Raw genomic sequence first — 19,833 nt, 5'->3', positions numbered from 1 at the left:
GGGGGACCTGGAAGGGCCAGCGCCCCCGCAGGGGCCCGTGGAGGGAGTGGCATGCTCACCCCGAACACCTTCTTGGCCCCTGCTTTGGCAGCAAACATGGAGAGGATCCCAGTGCCGCTCCCCACGTCCAGCACGACCTTGTCCTTGAACACGTGCTTGTTGTGATACATGGAATTCCGGTAAGTGAGCGTCCGCACCTCGTCCTTCAGCATCTCCTGTATGGAAGGAAAGGTACAGCTGATGTATTCAGGGCACCTGGGCGCACACCTGCCAGGTCATGGGCCCAGGGCTGTCCCGACAAATTCCTCAGGGACCTCAGTTCTGTCATGAGGCAGAGCCACGGAAGAGTACAGCTGCGCCAGGGGCTCCCTGCATCAGTACACACAACGCCCTAAAACTCTGCCCCTTACAAGGCGAAAGATCGCCTTGTACCATTAAAGGAGAAACTCACGTCCAGACCTGGGAAAGCTCCAACTTATCAAAAACCCAAAGAAAGGAGCGATACAAACACAGCATGAGAGATTTAAGTTAGACCTGAAGCAGAACTTTCTGCCATCATGAGAGAATTGTCGTGAAACAGGTTATTAAAAGAGGCTGTGTGTGCGTGTGTGTACTTTTTCTATTTGCTTGTTTTTAAGAATAGAAAACATGTTTTTTTATCCACTATTATTTAAGTGCTTTGTAATAAGAGAGGAACTAGATTACCCTTTACTACTGTCTCCAACCCAAGGAGAACATGATTTATCTGTGTATGGTGGTGAGGCAGGGATCTTCGTCCATTAAAGATATCAGCCAAGGGCTTCCCTGGTGGCGCAGTGGTTGAGAATCTGCCTGCTAATGCAGGGGACACGGGTTCGAGCCCTGGTCTGGGAAGATCCCACATGCCGCGGAGCAACTAGGCCTGTGAGCCACAACTACTGAGCCTGCGCGTCTGGAGCCTGTGCTCCGCAACGGGAGAGGCCGTGACAGTGAGAGGCCCGCGCACCGCGATGAAGAGTGGCCCCCACTTGCCGCAACTAGAGAAAGCCCTCGCACAGAAATGAAGACCTAACACAGCCAAAAATAAATATAAAAATAAATAAATAAATAGAACTTATTTTAAAAAAAAAGATATCAGCCAACACTCTGACTAATCAATAATAATCAATAGCATTGGGATTTTTAGTACAATTTTTAATGTAACTTGCATACAATAAAAAGCACAGATTTTAAATATATGGCTAACCGTACACCTGTGTAACCACCACCATAATCAAGACATAGAACATTTCCATCATTCCAGACCTTTCATGCCCATGTGCAGGTAATCCTCTCCCCCATTCCAGACAACCAAAGATCTAATTTCTGTCTCAGATTCCTTCTGCCAGTTCCAGAATTTCATATAAACAGAATCATACAGTATGTACACTTTTGTGTCCAACTTTCTCTACTCAAAATTTCTGAGATTTCATTCATTTTATTGCATGTATCCAAGGTTGCTGTTGTTGTTGACTAGTATTCCACTGTATGAACATATCACATGTTCACACCCATTCACGTGATGATGGATATTTGGATTGCTGTGAATAAAGCTGTTACGAACATTCTTGTTTAAGTAGTTTTGAGAATACAGACATCCCCGACTTACAGTGGTTTTTCATGAGATATTCAATACTTCATTATAAAGTAGGCTTTGTGTTAGATGATTTTGCCCAAGTGTAGGCTGATGTAAGTGTTCTGAGCACACTTAAGGTAGGCGAGGCTTAGCTGTGATGCTCAGTAGGTCAGGTGTATTCAATGCATTTTCAACTTAACATATTTTCAACTTACGATGGGTTTATGAGGGCGTAACCCCACTGTAAGTTGAGGAAGATTTGTATATCTTTTCATTTCTCTTGGGTAAACACCTAGAAGTGGGTTTGCTGGGTCTTAGGGGAGGTGCTTAATTTCATCAGAAATTGCCAAACAGTTTTACAAAATAGTTGTCTTTTTATGATCCAGAGTTCAAGTTTCTTCATATGCTGGCCACTTAGTCTTATTAATTTTTTAACATTTTAGTCATTCTAGTGGATATGCACTGCTACTGCACTACAACTTTAATTTCATTTCCCTGATGGCTATTGATGCAGATAATTTTTTCATGATTTTATTGACTATTCATATATATCTTTTGTAAATTATCTGTTTTGTCCTTTTTTTTTCTTTTGAGCTATTTATCTTTTCCTTAGTGAATTGTAGGAGTTTCTATATTCTGGAAACAAATCCTTTGTTAGATATACATGTTACGAATATCTTCTCCCAATCCGTGATTTGCCTTTTCATTTCCTCAATCTTGTCTTTTGAAATGTAGTTTTTAATTTTGATAAAGACCAGTATTTTGGTTTTTTTCTTTTATGATTAGAATTTTGTCTGTCCTGCCTAATCTTTGCCTACCCCAAGGTCACAAAGATATCCTCCTATGTTTTCTTCTAGAAGTTTTATAGTTGTGCCTTTTAGGTCTTTGATTCACATCAAATTAATTTTTATATATGGTATAAGTATATATGTATATACATATATATATGGTATAAGGTGTGTGAGTTCATTTTTTTCATACAAATAGATGGTTCAAGCACCATTTGCTGAATAGACTATCATTTTCCCCACTGAATTAACTTGCCACCTTTGTCAGAAAACCAATTCACTATATATGGGTGGCCTTTTTGATCTGTTCCATTAATATATCAATTTAACTGTCATTTAACTACTGTAGCTTTGTATTACCTTTGAAACAAAGTACTGTATGTAAATCCTCCAACTTAGTTCTCTTTTTACAAGATGATTTTGGCTTTTCTGCATCCTTGGCATTTCCATACACATTTTAGAACCAACTTGTTAATTCATACAGAACAGCCTCCTGGAGTTGACTGGAGTTGCGTTGAATCTATAGATCTATTTGGGGAGAATTAACCCCTTAGCAATACTGAGTCTTACAACCCAAAACACTGAAATAGCTCTCCCTTTAGTTAGGTTTTGTTTAATTTCTCTCTGCAATGTTTTATAGATTTCAGTATAGAGGCCTTGTATTTCTTTCATTAGATTTATTCTTAACTATTTTATTTTATGATACCTTATAGTATTGTAAAAGATATGTTTAAAATTTCATTTTCCAATTGTTTTATGTTAGTATATACCTTGACCTTATATGTTGCAGCCTTGCTCACTTCACATATTAATTCTAGTAGGATTTATCTGTAGATTCCTTTTTTTCTCTTTTCTTTCTTTTCTGGCCACACTTCATGGCTTGAGGCATCTTAGTTCCCCAACCTGGGATTGAACCCGGGGCCTCGGCAGTGAAAGTGCAGGGTCCCAACCACTGGACCACCAGGGAATGCCCTAGATTCCTTTATTTTTCTTTGTTAAAAATATTATCACTTGTGAATGAAGACAACTTTATTTCTTTTTTTCCTACTTTATATGTTTTTTATTTCTTGTTCTTTCTTCTTGCTTTATTGCACTTGCAAAGGTTACCATGCAGTAAAACGCTGAACAGAACACACACCCCCTTCTTTTGTTCCAGTGATATATAAATATCACCATTGAGTATGATTTTGGCTGTGAGCTTTCCATAAATGTCTTTTATCAGATTGGAAAAGTTTTCTTGTATTTCTAATTTGCTGAGAACTTTTTATCATGAATTGGTGTTGAATTCTGTCACATGATTTTTATACATTTCTTGAAATTGTATATGACTTTTCTCCTTTGTTCTTTAATATGTTGAACTCCATAGATTGGTTTCATATGTTGAACCAACATTTTGTCATGACGTATTATCCTTTAAAATATTGCTTGATTTTATTTATACATATTTTGTTGCAGATTTTTGTATCTATATTTGTGAGGGACATTGACCTGTAATTTTCTGTTACCTTCTCTGGCAAAGTTCTGCTGGGTTCATCACACAAATTAGGAAGTGTTCTCTCCTCATTTATTTTCTGAAAAAGTTAGCATGAGATTGATATTTTTCTTCAATGTCTAATAAAATTCACCAGTAAAACCATCTGGGTCTGGAGTTCTTTTTGTGGGAAAATTTTAAATTATGAATTTCATCTATTTAATAGAGTGCTATTTTAGTTTTCTATGCATACTTACATCAGGTTTAACAAGGTATATTTCCAAGGAATTTATCCATTTCAGTTGAGTTGTCAAATTTATGGGTATAACGTTGTCATAATATTCTCTAGTCACCTGTTAAATGTCTATATGATCTGTAATGATGTCCTTGCCTTCATTTATGATATTATAATTTTTGTTTTTTCTTTCTTGATCAGTCTAGCTAAATGTTATCAAATTAATTAGTCTTTTCAAAGCCAACTTTTGGCTTTGTTGGTTTTCTCTAATGTTTGATTTCTACTTCATTGATTTCTGCTCTCATCTTTATTATTTCCTTCCTTCAACTTAGGCTTTATTTGCTCTTCTTTCTCTACCTTTGTAAGGTGGAAGCTCTGATCATTAGTTTTGTACATTTCTTTTTGTCTAATGGAAGCACTTAAAGCTATAAATTTCCGGGGCTTCCCTGATGGCGCAGTGGTTAAGAATCCGCCTGCCAATGCAGGGGACACGGGTTCGAGCCCTGGTCCGGGAAGATCCGACATGCCGTGAAGCAACTAGGCCTGTGCACCACAACTACTGAGCCTGTGCCCTAGAGCCCACGAGCCACAACTACTGAGCCCACTCGCCACAACTACTGAAGCCCGCGTGCTAGAGCCCATGCTCTGCAACAAGAAAAGCCACTGCGATGAGAAGCCCGCACACCGCAATGAAGAGTAGCCCCCGCTCGCCGCAACTAGAGAAAGCCCGCACGTAGCAACGAAGACCCAATGCAGCCAAAAATAAATAAATAAATAAGTAAATAAAAATTTTTTTAAAAGCTATAAATTTCCCTCTAAAGATTGCTTTAACTGCATTCCACAAATTCTCATATGTTGTATGTCTTAGTCACTTCAGTTGCTATAACAAATTACCATAGAGTGGGTGACTTAAACATTTATGCCTCACAGTTCTGGAGAATGGGAAGTCCAAGATCAAGGTGCCAGCAGATCCAGTGTCTGGTGAGGACTTACTTCCTGGTTTGCCTTCTCCTTGTATCCTCACATGATGGAGAGCAGACCGAGGAAGCAAGGCCTCTTATAAGGGCATTAATGCCATTCACGAAGGCTCCACCCTCATGACCTCATTACCTCCCCAAAGCCTCACCTTCTAACACCATCACATGGGGAGTTAGGATTTCAACACATGAGTTTTGGGGGGGGGGGAGGGACACACAAACATCAGATCCATAGCACTGTGCTTTCACTATCATTCAGTTGAGAATATTTTCTAATTTCTCTTGTGATTTCTTCTCTGACCCTGTTCTCAGTTGCTGTCTACTTTCCAAATATTTGGAGATTTTCTAGATAATTTACTGTTTACTGGTTTCTAAATTAATTCCATTATGACCAAAAAAGAATACTCTACATGATTTCAGTCTTTTGAAACTTAATTGAGATGTGTTTATGGGCCAGCATATGATCTATCTTAGTGAATGTTTCCATGTGCACTTAAAAAGAATGTATATTCTGTACACTGGGGATGCAATGTTGTATAAATGACTACTACGTTGGGTTGTTTGATGGTGTTGTTCAGATTTTCTACATCCTTACTGTTTTTTGTGTGTGTATCTGTTCTATCAATTACCAAGAAAGAAGTGTTCAAAAATCTTCAACAGTGGGATGTATTTTTCTCCCTCTAGCTCTGGAGATGTTGCTTCATGTTTTTGAAGCTCTGTGCACACATGTGTGATGGCTTTGTAATCAGTCACCTTACCAGGTGGAGCTATATTTCCCAGAATTGTCTTTCTACTATGTCTCCAGTCAAGGTGGTTCATGAGGGAGATTCCCACGAGATTCAGAAGATACAAAGGAAGCAGGAAGCATTTTGTAGTTCACATTTGTCACTGCTGATGGGTTGATCCACCTTGTTGGCATGAAGCAGCAGCTGGGCTTACAATTGCTCTACCTTTGCTTTCAGCTTCTCTGACTCCTGAGCCAGGTGTGTGTGTGTTTAGTTCCAAGGTGAAACACTCCAGGCTCTATAGGATATGCTCCCCACCAAGGTCAAAGGCAATAGAATGGATGTGTGTTTCAGCCCGTCCTCATAGGGTTCAAGCTTGTGCTTATGAGTTGTAGCTACTCCTGATCTCCCCTTATTTTGCATTCATAGTCCTTTCCCTGTACTTCAAGCTTCAGCATCAGACATGGAGACCTTACACAATTGCATGAGCCAATTCCCTGCAATCCTGAACTGACTTTATACATATGCTTCCATGGTTGAGCCCTGACCGATACAAAATTTCGTACCAAGAATAGCTCCTAAGGAGCAGAATCTAAGAATGGGTTCTCTGAATTGGTTCTGAGTTTTCTGGAATTGGTTTTCTGATCTGATTAGATTTAAAGGCACTAAGAAATCTATTGCCATTGGTGAAGAGGGCACTGGTGAAATGGCAAAAGAGTTACTCAAATTTTAGCCTTAGACACCAGTGACAAAGTTCCTACAGAAGACAAGACTCCGGATGACCAAGTATTTGCTACCTTAGAACATTTTAGTCAAAGTAAGGAATGTAATGGGATGGATTTGTTGGTTGGTTACTGCTAATTGTGCTAGAAAACTTAGAAAAAGAAAATGATGAGCTCAGGGATTTAAATTCCCAGTTCAAGGTCTTCATATAGCACCTGAAAACTTCTATGACTTCGGGGGAAAAAAAGAAAAGAAAAGGAAGAAAATAAAAGAAAGGAACAAAAACCTTATTTTCTTGCAGGGTCAAGATTTCTGAAAACCAAAGCCAAAGTCTAATCCTGCCTGAATTACAACACAAATTGAATTCCCATCCTTGCAAGAACTCTTTTGTTAAAGTTGAGTCATCTGTTGGGAAAGAATGGGGTCCTGAAAATTGGAACGGGAACATACAGGCAGATTCTGATGAAGTTGGGACCTCAAGTCCCTAAATTACCGTCTTCTCTGCCAGTAGAAACACCTTCTACCCCTGCCCAAGAAAGTTTGTTTTCCTTTTCTTGAAGATTCGTACTGGTGTCCTTTGAGGTAGTTGCTTGCCAGGTAATGTTAATACTCCTCAGGACCCATCCCCACCAACCCTATAACTGGATTTGACTCCACGCAGACCCCGAAGAACAAGGCACAAAGAGTGACCATGAGGAGGTGTGATACACACCAAAAGAACTGCATGATACTTCTAACATATAGATTAAAATATAGGGAATAGATGTGGGGATGTATAGTAAGGGTGAGGGATCAAGATGGAGGGAACATAAAGTTGGATTGAGCCAAGTCTATTGACATAGGTCCACTAAGCAAAGACTGTGGATTCACTGTTTTACCTCCAGGGGCTTGGAATGCCTCTAACGGTTGGTATGGTTGATTGACTGAAACATGGACCAAAAGTTAGTCTACACTAAATGAAGTGGAAATGCCAGAACTTCCTTGATCTGCTGAAGAGGAAGGTATCCAAAGACTTCAGGAGACTGGAATGTTAAAATGCATCTGTCACATGAGACTCGCTCACCAACGCCAGAGAACAGACCTCTAACCACAGCTGTGAGGAAGATGTTTATGAGGGAAGTCCAGTAGCCTTGAAGAGCTCTGTGTGCCCTTCTCTACAGATCAGAGATTACACTGGGAACTGAGATTCCTAATTGCCATGGGAACAATATCCAACTAGGATCCTGGGGTATCGGGGGCCAAACTGTAGTGTGTAATCGCCAAAGATGAGGTGGGCATGGTTACTGTAAAGGATAGGAGAGCCAAAGCAGTATTCAGGATAATCTGGCTCACCAAGACCTATGGCCAGTTCATTAAAGTACCTCTAGAAAATAAACAGTGGAAAACACACTAAATTCTTACTTGATCTGTTTAAGCAGAAAAGTTATAGGTCTCGTGAATGGAAGTCACGCTTGAATCACCAAAAGAGGGAGTCATGGCCCCTCAGTGGATTCCCAGACTTGAGCCAATTTACAGACGAAGGAGCCCTTAAATGAAGGGGAGGCCATGTCACATGAGGAGAAACCCTGTTATGTTGACAGAAATGTGTACTGTTAATCTTTCTCCAAGTCTTCCCCAAGATGACCTGCAGGCATTTACCAGCATGTGTGCATTGGAGAAAGGAAAATAAACAGATTTTTGAGGATTACTGGACACTGGCTCTGAACTATTGGAACACTAGCTCCATGAGATCCATTAATCCAGGAGACTAATTCCAGGAAACCCACATCTGCATCCAATTTGCCGATTTGGCCTGTGCAGAAGAGAGATGGAGCTTGGAGAATGGCTACAGATCATCATAAATGTAATCAGGTGGTGACTACAGTTGCAGAGGTTGTTTCAGATGTGGATTCATTGTTTGAGCAAATCAATCCAGAGAGTTGCTGGGGGTTTTGTTTTTGGGGTTTTTTTAAAATCAATTTTAGACATTTATCCATCTATATTTCTTCAAACATTTTTTTCTGTCCCATTCTTTCTCTTCTCCTCTGGAATTCCAATTACTCACATGTTTTACCACTTAATTCTGTCCCAAAAGTCACTGAGGCTCTGTTCACTTGTCAGTTTTTTTCTCTCTATTCTTCAGTTTCAATGATTTCTCTTTCCCTGTCCTCGTGGTCATAGATATTTTCTTCTATGTATCCTATCTGTTATTAATCCCATCCAGCGAATATTTGGTTTAGCTATTGTATTTTTCGGTTGTAGGATTTCAATTTCACCTAATGTATCCATCTCCTCCTGGAAATTTTTTAAAATCGTATTTATTATAGCTATTTACAAATTTTTATTTAATCATTCCAACACCTGGGCTGTCTATAGATCTGTTTCTATTGATGATTTTTCTCTTGACTATGAACCAAATTCTCTTGTTTCTTCACAGGTCTAATCATTTTTATTTTATGCCATAGATGGTGTCTAAGGATCAATAGTAGCTGAAGTTAGTTTGTTGTTGTTGTTTTTCCAGGAGGGAATAGCCTTTCTTTTGTTAGGCAGCTAGAATGATGGGCTGGTCAGTTCAATCCAATCGGGGGTTGAGCAGGTTTAGGAGTTGAGTAGGATTGGGATGCGGGACTTTAATTCCTGTAACAGGGCCTGGGGCCCCACAGGGGCTAAAAACATTTGTGTTTGCTTTTCAGCCCAGCACTACCTCCTGTGTTGCCCCAAGGCTTATATCTTTGGTTATATTAGAAACTGAATAAGGTGAGGGTTTGGTTAAATTGGGTTCATGTCTGATTCTTAACTACTTCGAAAGTGAGCTCAAGCCTCTCTCTCCAGAAGCTCTCTGGAACGAAACACTGCAAGACCTCTCAACATCAAAAGGACAAGGGCTCAGAACTGTGAGACCACAAGACTGTAAGACGGTATCCCTAGAACCAGGCACGGGGCACGGTGTGAAATTGGTGCTCTATAAGGACGGAGCCCAACTCCTGCACACGAATCATAGCTCCGAAGTTTCTGAGCTCTCCGGCCAGCCCAGAACATCATTCAGCATTCCATGTCTCAATCTCCTCACCTGGAGAATGGGGTAAAAATAGCCGCTATTGCGTAGGGCTGTTGTCATGACTAAATAGGCAGAGTTAGTGTTGCCAAAGTGCTAGCTCTTGCTCTTTGTGAAAACTGTGACCTTTTCATCTCTGTGAAGGAATTGTTGAGGGTGAGTAAGGAACGGAGGCAGAATAATGACAAAGGTTCAGAAATCTCTCAATCATACTCGTAGTTCAAAGTTCTCACTGCCTTTCCTGATGGAATTAGGTTGGCCCAGTATCTCTGCAGGTCCTGTTGTTGCTAAAAGGGATCCCCCCAAGGGCCCCCCTTTAATTCATTGTCTTTCATCACTTCTTCGGCCCCCCCTTTCCCTTCCTTAAGGCTCCAGACCACAGGAGTTCATTCCGAAGGCACAAGTTCTGGGGGCGGGGGAGAAGTTGTAAGTTCCCCTACTCACCCTGTTCAAAGAAACAGCTGTCTCTCCCCACCCTTCCCGTACCCCTGCTTTAATCACCCCTGAAGGAGAACAGCCCAAAGACGTCTCCAGACATTCAGCCAGGAGCATGCCACTCTTCAGTGAAAACAATTCCCACCCCCAGCTGTGGGTGACTTTATCTCCTTCCCACTGAACACATGGCAGCACATTGACTAATTGCTGGGAAATGAGGCCCTGAAGAATCTATTTCAAAAAACCCTGCAGTAAGATTGTGAAAAGAAGAGAGCTGGCCAGGAGTGGGCTCAGCGCCCAGGGCTGGGGGGCTGGGAACAGGGCCCCACTGGGGTTGATTCTTCTGGCAGCTGAGGCCCCATGCCCAAGGCTGACTGTTAAAGATGCTGAGAATTCAGAGCTAGGATCTCAGAGGTCATGGGGCTGGGCCCCTCCCCTCTGTGCACAAGGACACATCTGTCACATCTGCTCCTGTTCAGGACTCCTTTCTTTTCACAGAGGCCCTGGTCCGGAATGCACAGGCCTGCTCTCCCTGGCCCCTGACCTCCGGAGGCTGAGCATGGGGTCATCTCAGGAGAGGCCATGGGATGCAAGAAGAAAAGTGTCCAGAAGCACCTCCTGCTGTGCTCTCCAGCTCCCAGTAGCGTCCCCCTGCCACTCGGCGCTTCTTGTTTGTATTTATAGACTAAACCACCCCTATCCAGCCTGCACCATGTTTCGCAAACACTCACTGATCACTATTAATCAGCAAGCTGGCAGTGCCTCTGCCCGCCCGTGTGAGCATCTTGTTAATGACGGGAAAAGGCTGCCAAATGGCCAGCTCGGCTCCGGATGGGATGGTGAGACGTGGGTCTTGTCCAGACCGAGGAGGCAAAGGCATCGCCACGAGCCGTCTGGCATGGAAAGGAGATCCCTTGTGTTTGACAACGAGAAATGAACAGGCCCTGTCTGCAGACAACGACGGTAGGAGGCCATCTACTTGCCCTCACTTCCTTTTACAGCAGATGATCATGGAGACCAAACAGGCCGGAGGGGAAGCTCAGGGATGAAGGGAGGCCAGCTAAGCTGCCCCAGCGTGAAAGACCTATGCATTTCCCCAGGAGCCAGGATCTAGGCCTGGCCCCCAGCAGCAGCAAGAAGGATTTAAGCTGGGTGATCGGAAGCACTTCCCACTGCGAAGGGCTGCTAAACCTATTCTAGGACAGGTTACTAAGGAGAGAAATGAGATGGTGACCTGCAGATCCTTTACTCCAAGGTCATTAGCTCAGTCTGCACTGTGTTTGTATATGTGCAGGAACAGGTCTGATTCTTCTAGCCATACATGAAATGGAGGGAGCCTGGTACATACTATATGTACCTGGTGACCCTGGCTGTCTTCTCCCAGTGGAGACCAGACGCTCCGGATGCCCGGCCTTCGTGGGGACCAGGCAGCGCCTGAGTGATGAGATTAGCTGCTGTTTCATCAAACCTAGACAAATCAGACAACGTGCGGAGTGCCGGGGAACCCCGTCCTGAAGGAATCATAGAGATACAACGGCACCGGAGGGCGCATCCCAGGTGCCTACGTGTGTTGCAGGGAGGGGTGGGAGGAATCAATTGGAGGTGGCTCTGCGGGGCTGGGGCCTGAGGACGGGAGGGCGGATGGGAGGGGCACGCCGCCTTCGGCTGGTCCCTAATGGGGGTCCAGGCAGGCCCAAGGGGGGCATTTTAGGATCCCTGAAACTGCTGTCTCTTCCCAGCAATCTGCTCTGAGACAGGTGCCCAAGGACACAGGACTGTCCTTTAATTAGAGGCAGGGTCTTGAGGAGGGAAGCTCTTGAAAGCATCCTTCCCGCCCCCCAGACCTTCTCACCTCTCAGGCCTAGGACCGGGCTCCGTGCACCATCGCGACCCCAACCCAGTGGGACCCACCAAAAGCTGCAGGCTCAGCTGCCCAGGCCCCCCTGGGCCAGGCCCCCAGAACTAAACCCAGGGCCCAGCCCCTCCCCTGCAGGCCCCAGGCCTAATTAATGCTCTGATGGGGAGAGCAGTCCTCAGGGGCCAAACCCCTCCACCCTCTACCTCCATGGGAAATTGCAAAAGGACCAGCAGGAACAAAGCCAAAGTTTCCAGAAAGAAAGAAAGGCTGTATGGCCTGGAAATCAGGAAATGAAGCCCCGGGCCCCCCAAACGTGAAGGTTTCATTTCTAGCTCTGCGTGTTAACAGCTCGTGACCTTGCACGGAAAGGAACCAGCAAAGATGAAGGAAGGTTGATAAGATTCTTAAGGTCTTATATCCTCATCTGTGAAATGGGGACAAATAATAATACCAACCTCACAGGGTTGACCTCAGGAATAAATGAGCCAGTAACATAAAATGCTGGGAGCAATACCCAGTGTGGGGCAGGCACTCAAAAACATGTCGCCTATTACTTGTTAAACACGCTTCTGGCAACGCAGCATCACTGTTTGGATACAGGAAGGGTTTACAGAAGCATCTAATTGAAAGGGGAGCTTTGAGACTTATTTTCAAAAAGCATTTGCATAGCAAGCAAGCCTTTGTTCCTTTCTCGATATGTCTTCACACTGTAAGGGGATAATAGAAATACCTTCTTCATAGAGTTCTTGGGAATTCAATGAAATGACACGTGTAATGTATTCAGAAGAGTGGCCAGCCGTGAGCAAGCACTCGGCTCATGTCAGTTGTTTATTTGGGGTGAGAAAGTGCTGGAGATGGTGGGGAGGGGGGTTAAAATACTGTTGTGGCCCCCGCTGCAGCCAGGAAGCCTCTAGTTGGGAAACTCTGTTCTCTTCTACAGCTAACATCAATCTTCCCTGCTACGGAAGAAGACAGCATTTAGACATAAGAATTTCCTGAGAATCAATCAGGGTGTCAGACAGAGCCAGGTTTCCAAGGAAGCTTGCTGATTCTTCCCTGGAAGTGCTCATTGGTCCAGGATGAACCTGAGGGCTCGTGCCTGACTGAGGACTGGACATCATGAAGCCAAAAGGTCCTTGTGGCCTTGGGACGCTAGCTGCAAAGCACTCGAGCTCCTGTAGCAAGGACCAAGGACGTCCAGTCCTCCCAGACCTCCCAGGCTCAGGGTCAGGAAGAGACGAGGGTGCTGGACCGTAAAACAAGGACCGCGGAAGCACCACTTGCTCTCGGCTGAGGAACAGCCAAACATATGTTTTCACTTGCTCACCTGCTCCAGGCCTGGCCCTGACCCCCCGCCTGTGGGTCCCCCGGGATGGAGACAGGGCCAGGGCTCTCGAGCGACGGGGAGAACTCCCTTAATGACAGCAGAGAGCTGCACACATGATGCTGTCCAAGGAAACAGCGCAGCCACAGCAGAACCGAGGTTGCCCCGCTCGGCCACCAACTCAGGATGCTTTACCTCGTGGATCCCAAAGTGGGCATAGGAGTCGAAGTAATAGTCCCGCGAGGTCATCTCCTCCGGGTTCAGCAGCTTGGACATCTTGCCCCGTCCCGGGCAGCTGGGCTGAGTGGACACATGGTGGACACACTGCACAGGCTTGGCTGGGACGACGGGCTGCGGGGGCTGAGAGGGTGGGCTGCTCACCTGCGGGGAAGAGAAGGGGGCAGGTGTGAACAGCACCCATGAGGTCCTGCCCTCTGAGACTCCGCCCTCCCTCCTTCCCCCTCCCGCCCCGCCCCAAGCTGGCTCCAATCAGCCACAGCAGTCACAGCGAAGGGGCGATGGTGTCCCCAAGCTGTTGGCTGTGCTGTGTGGGATGGTGGTGTGCTACCCAGGAGCCCAACCAACCTGAATTTAACCCAGTTCCATCTCCTACTAGTGGGTGACCTGAGCCGATCTGGGCCTCAGTTTGCCTATCTGTTAAATGGGGACAATAATACCATCCCTTAGAGGCGAATAAAGGGAAAGATGTAATGGCATCACATAGCATCCCAGAGCAGAGTGGCTGGAGTATGGATTCCAGAGCCAGCCCCCCGAAACGTGAATCCCAGCCCTGCCACTCGCAGCTACACAACCTTGGACAGAGTTATTCATCTCTTGGTGCCTCAGTTTCCCCAACTCTAAAATGGGAATAAAATGGTCCGCGTGTCCTAGAGTCATCCTGAGGATTAGACAAGTTGGTATCTGGAAAGTGCTTAGAAAAGGGCCCAGCGCATCGTGAGTTTGAGTTCTTAAAATGAGTCCCACCTGCGTCCTTAGGCAGATCAAGCCCCTGGACTTCTCTCCACCCCGCAAGCAGCACCTGGCCCCCAAAATGCAGGTCTCTTAGGTTCTGGTTTCTCACACCTGTTGTCTTGCCGCTCCACCCACCCCCAGTTTCTGACTCACAGTTTTACTCTGAACTTCAGCGGAAGTTTCCTCTGAAATGCAAGCACCCACACTGATAGCCAGCCTCCTGCCAGCGCACTGCCCTTTCCTGGGTTCCCCGACCCTGACAGCCAGCTCAGCTCCACACCCCACAGCTGCTGCCCGGCACTGACCAGCCCTTCGTCCTCCACGGGCTAACAGGAGGACAGAGGAGGAGATGGAAGCCCAGAGGTTCAGAGTTCACTGCAGAAGCATCGTTCTGCCAGGAGAAGAAACACCTTTCCCTGAAGTGTAGGAAATCCAGATGTGCACGGCACAGCAAAGGCCTCAAAAGGGGCAGAATTCTGAAAAATCTATTTTCAGTGATGAGTTAATATTTGTAAAGAGTTTAGAACAGTTTCTGGCATATAGTAAGTGCTCTATTACTGTTATTCTCATTACTAGTAGCAGCAGTACTCAGAGTACATTAACATCTCCCTATTCTATGCCTCAGTTTTCTCATCTGTAAGCTGGGTCAATGCAGACTTACTATCTCCTTTCTAACAAGGGAAACAGGGAGGTCCTAGAGCAAGATCAAGAAATCCGAGTCCATCCCCTCCATCGTGCTTCGGCCACAGCCCCAAGACTGCCCAGAGTCCCAGGCTGGAGGGGAGCGGGCTGGGGAGGGTGGGGTGATGGTCCTGTTTTCCTGGTGTATCTAGGCTACAGCCTCTGGGAAATAGGCAGACTTCCCAGTTTAGCAACATCAGGTTTCAGGTCGGCACGATCCCGGGCTGTCTGGCAGCAGAGGCAACGGGCTGCCTCATTAGAATGCAGCAGGTGTGCGCACCCTCCACTTGGGATGTTGGTCACGGTCTCCAGGAGGCTAAAAATAGACTGTCAATTGCACACTCCCGTGCTGGCTGCAGTCACCTCTAAAGCTGGAGGAGGCTCTGTGCATGAAGCTCACCCCAATCATGACTCCATTTAAATATATTGAGAGAGAAAGTCCCAGTTGGACCAGGCTCTTGCATGGTCAAGGTCACAGGGGCCTCCTGCACCCCTGAGCTCCATTCAACTCTGAGTTCAAGGTCCCTTTCACGGGGTCCCCTGAGATTCTTTCACCGGTGCCAACTTACAAAGTGCCCACCACGCACCACACACCACGCATCACGCATCACGCATTGCATCACGAGGCAAAGGATGGATGGATTCAGGGTCCGTTCACCTCAATAACCACCGGTCATGGGGACAAAGAGGTGACTGTGACCCAGGCCCTGGGGCCGGAGGCTGTCAGCCCAGTTCAGTCTCCTGCAGAGGGGACTTGCGCTCTGCCCATCGGCTAACGGGGTGGCCTGTCCCAGGAGGCCGGGCCTGGGGTGGGGAACAGCAGTGGAACATGATCTCCAGGCATCACCACCCGGGCTGGTGCTTTTTATTCCACAAACACCCACTGAACGTCGGCGGCTGTGAATGCTGTATGGTCCCGTGGAAGAAACAGACGTGCGGGAACCGTGCCCTCAAAGGACGCTGTCTAGTGGAAGCGGAAGACCCCTGAGGCTCCACTGGATGATGGAGAAAGATTTGTTTTACAAGGGAAGGTCAAACAGATTGCTCTGGGGGTTCAAAGGAGAGAGAAGTCACTTCAGTGAGAGAGTCAGAGAGGCCCGGGATCGCTGGGAGCTTTCTCCGCAGATTTTGGTGGGGGGGCGACAGTGGGGGGGAGTTCTTGGAGGGTGTGGCTTCAGCAACCAGGAAAAGCGTGGAACAGCAGTGAGTGTGTCTGGGGAACTTGGCCCGGATAGTGGGAGATTCGGCTCGCAGAGATTACAGCCAGGCTAAGAGACTGTATTTTAATACGAGACGACGGGGAGCTGTTGGCAGTTTGTAACCAGGGAGTTCTAGGTTTGAGCTCTAGTTGGGGAAAACTGACGCGCTAGCAGCCTGCAGGAGGGGCAAGGGGGAAGGAAGAGGTGGGCACTCGGGCTGGGGAGGCAAGGTATGACCTCTGAGGCTGGTTCCAAAGTCCAGTCAAGAGATAACGAGCCGCTGTGGTGTCAGAAGGGCTGCCTGCAAGAGAAATAGCAGAAATAGAACCCACAGGAGTTGGCAACTGGCGGAACGGAGGGGAGAAGAGAGAAGCTGGAATCAGAGATGACTTCAGCATTTCAAGCCTGGGTGACTAGGAAAGTGGTGGTGACATTAACAGAAATGAGTGAGTCAGCAGGAAGAGCCGTGTGGGGCGGGGGGAAATAATGAACTTCGATTTGGCTCTGAGAAGTTGGACGTGTCATTGCATCATATAAGGAAAGATGTCTGGCAGGCAGGCAGTGATGCCGTCCCAGGCGGTAAATACCATAAACACAGCCGAAAGGTCAATGGTAAACTGAGAAGCACGTCTCTAACATACATGGCAGACAAAGGTTAATAACCTTAATATGGAGAGAGCCCTGACAAGCCAGCCAGAACGAGAGGAACGTCTCCAATTTAACATTGGACAGAGGATCTTACAGTCGATTCACATGAGGCTAAACACAAACGGCAAATTGACGTGCTGCAAAAATATTAACCTCTCTAGAAATCGGGTAACTTCAAGTGAACACAAAAAGTTATAACTTTTAAATACCAAATAAGCTCAAACCTCCCCCTTCCAAAAAGACTGAAACTGCATTTGTAATGGTTGCAGAAAAATAGGTGCTTGCATATACCTTTAGTGAGACTTTTGGGAAACTAGTTTGACAAAATGCCCTGAAAAGCACAAATCCTTTAACCCAGCCATTCCATTTTTGGGAATTTATCCTAAAGAAAGGATCGTGGATAATCTTGAGCACGTAGCTGTAAGAATTTTGTGACGACACTATTTGTCATGGCAGAAAATAAAGAGTCAACCTGGGGGTTCCATGAAACAGAACCGATTGTACAAACTATGGTGCGTCCACACTGGAGGCTACACAGCCACTTCAAATGTCGCAGAAGAGTGTTTAATGACAGAAACGCGATCGTGACAAACTGTGGGTTGAGGAGAACCAGTGGGAGATGAGTAGACAGGGTGATCGCATTTTTAGAATTAAAACGTTTTCATGCCTGTGACTGAGGAGGGGAAGGCACTGGGATCGGCCGCAATTGTCACGGTGCTTGTTCACGGGCTGTGAACAGTGCATGCTTTCATTCCTTGTGCTTGTTATATATATATATTTTTAAATGTATGCCACTAACAAGTACTACATTTGTAAACAGCCAAAAGTAGAAATTTGGAAATGTGATCCCAGACCTCAGATGGGAAACTGAGGCTGGCTCTCTGGATTTGGAAAGCATCTGCAGAGCGGAGCTGAGGGGTTCACTTGGGAGAGACCGCCGGGGAGGGGGTAGAGGGAGTGAGGATGGGGCAGGGAGAGAAGCAGGAAGCGTCCTTCTCGGAGGACCTTGGCGGCACCAGGGGACCCGGGGGGAGAGGCTTGGGAGGACGTGTCCTCATGCCTCCAGTTCTGTGACTGCCCCTCCTCTAAAGATGTGTGACCCAGAGACCAGACAAGGGCACTAAAACAAAGCCAACCTCTGTCTAGCCTCACGTGTCCAGAGGATGCTGTGTTCAGGAAGTTGTGCAGTCGCCTCTAAAGCTGGAGGAGGCTCTGTGCATGAAGCTCACCCCAGTCTCGACTCCATTTAAATACATGAAAGAGAGAAAAAGTCCCAGCTGGACCAGGCTGTTGCACGGTCAAGGTCACAGGGGCCTCCTGCACCCCTGAGCTCCATTCAACTCTGAGTCCAAGGTCCCTTCCACGGGGTCCCCTGAGACTCTTTGTCAGGTTCTGGTAGCATATCCACATGGTGGCCTCCAGCCTTGGCCCGCCCTGCCCTGCTCTCCCCCTCCCTCCCCAGGGCCCAGGGCTCAGGGCGCCGCTCGGGTGGAAAACCTCCCGCTGCTGCCTGCTCCCAGTCTGCTCAGGGTCACCTTCCACTGAGAGGATTTGTGACTTTGTCTTCTATTCTTAGCACCAACTGCTGATCGGGACTCTTCAGATGCTGTGTCCTGCCCCCAGGCCTGGCCTTTCCCAGGGCATCTTCAGCACAGTGTTTCTCCCCAGTACTTCACCTGCGATCTCCCTGGTCCACCCCATCCCACTGCAGCAAACAGGCCCAGGCTCCTAAACGCTGAGATAGGATAAAAGGCTATGGAAACACCAAAGCTGGAGACTGGAGGATGGCTCCCTGCCGACGAGGTGTCCAGCTGGTCCTCAAAGGGTGGGGGGATTTCCATGGGCAGGGCTGGGGATTCAGGGACAGAATTTTTTTACCTAACCCCACTTGCACCTAAAAATGAGGGTAGATGATAACGATGATGATGATGATGATAATAATGGTGATGATGATGGTGGTGATGATGGTGATGATGGTGATGGTGATGATGGTGGTGGTGGTGGTGGTGGTGGTGATAGTGATGACGATAAAGATGATGGTGATGATGGTGATGCTGATAGTGATGATGATAAAGATGATGGTGATGATGGTGGTGGTGATGATGGTGATGGTGATGATGGTGGTGGTGGTGGTGGTGATGGTGATGATGGTGGTGGTGGTGGTGGTGATGGTGATGATGGTGATGGTGATGATGGTGGTGGTGGTGGTGGTGATGGTGATGATGGTGGTGGTGGTGGTGGTGATGGTGATGATGGTGGTGGTGATGGTGGTGGTGATGATGGTGGTGGCGATGGTGATGATCCCTAACAGTGACTGAGGGCCCCCTGAGTGCCAGGCACTGTGCTAAACACTTCACAAATATTATCTCATAAAAGCCTAATAATAAGTGAGGTACTGAAATTTACAGGCGGAGAAACTGAAGCTCAAAAATTCAGTCAATTGCTAAGCCCAGAGCTAGCAAGTAACAGAGCCAAGATGTGAACCATTTATTATCTGTCTGACAGCAAAGCTGTGCTCTTGACCCTGATACCGTGGTTGGGCCAGTTCAGTCCCACCAAGCTTGACAGCTCCTGCTGGGAACCAGGCCCCGTGCTCAGAAGTGGGTGGCAAAGTAAGCCCAGGCAGGAAGCCCGGCCCTGGGAGGGGAGAATGAAGGTCAAAGGCAATGTGGAAACAGAGGACAATGCCTCGGTGGAGGGTGGCACAGGTAGGCACCTCGCCAAGGTGACTGAGTTCCAAAGGGAGTGGACAGTGGGCTCCAGTTTGTAGGAAAAGCTGAGGTTCACGTGAGGAAGGGAAGGTGTCTGGGGTCACGTGCGCAAATCTAGAACTGGGACCTCTAAGAAAATAGGGGAAGGGATGGGGCGAGGAAGGAGAGGCTTTAAGGAGGGAGAGGAGTGGGGGAGACCCGAGGCGAAGGCAGACGGCCGGGGGCGGAGAGCAGCCAGCGCTTTCTGCACCAGGCAGCCGAAGCCACCCCAAGCCCATTGGGCTATAAATGGCAGTCACTGGCACTGGCCCAAGCTGTACAAATGATTTTCCCGAGAACAAAAGGCGCCCCTGGAGGAGCCAAATCCTGCTCTGTCTCCAAATGTCAAGACAGCTTTTTCTAACCTTAGTCTGTCCTCAGCATCGGCCTGCCATGCTGAGGTCCCGCAGAGGGACAGA

The 19,833-nt window shown here is 46.8% G+C and overlaps 1 protein-coding gene across 1 annotated transcript in view; it reads right to left on the bottom strand.

Annotated features, from left to right (window-relative positions):
* The window catches only part of PRMT8 (protein arginine methyltransferase 8), an 83,861-nt gene that overhangs the window by 37,554 nt on the left and 26,474 nt on the right, over positions 1-19,833 (bottom strand). Inside the window, exons 2-3 of the mRNA XM_059934410.1 lie at positions 13,360-13,545; positions 60-215 (exon numbers count right to left, since the gene is read on the bottom strand). Of these exons, the coding sequence (XP_059790393.1) occupies positions 60-215; positions 13,360-13,545 (342 nt within the window). The remainder of the gene's footprint in view (positions 1-59; positions 216-13,359; positions 13,546-19,833) is intronic.

The sequence above is a fragment of the Balaenoptera ricei genome, chromosome 10 (genome assembly GCF_028023285.1).
Source record: "Balaenoptera ricei isolate mBalRic1 chromosome 10, mBalRic1.hap2, whole genome shotgun sequence".
In the NCBI taxonomy this organism is placed as follows: Eukaryota; Metazoa; Chordata; class Mammalia; order Artiodactyla; family Balaenopteridae; genus Balaenoptera; species Balaenoptera ricei.
Note: the sequence above shows the minus strand (reverse complement) of the source record. Positions and strands in the feature narration are given on the sequence as shown.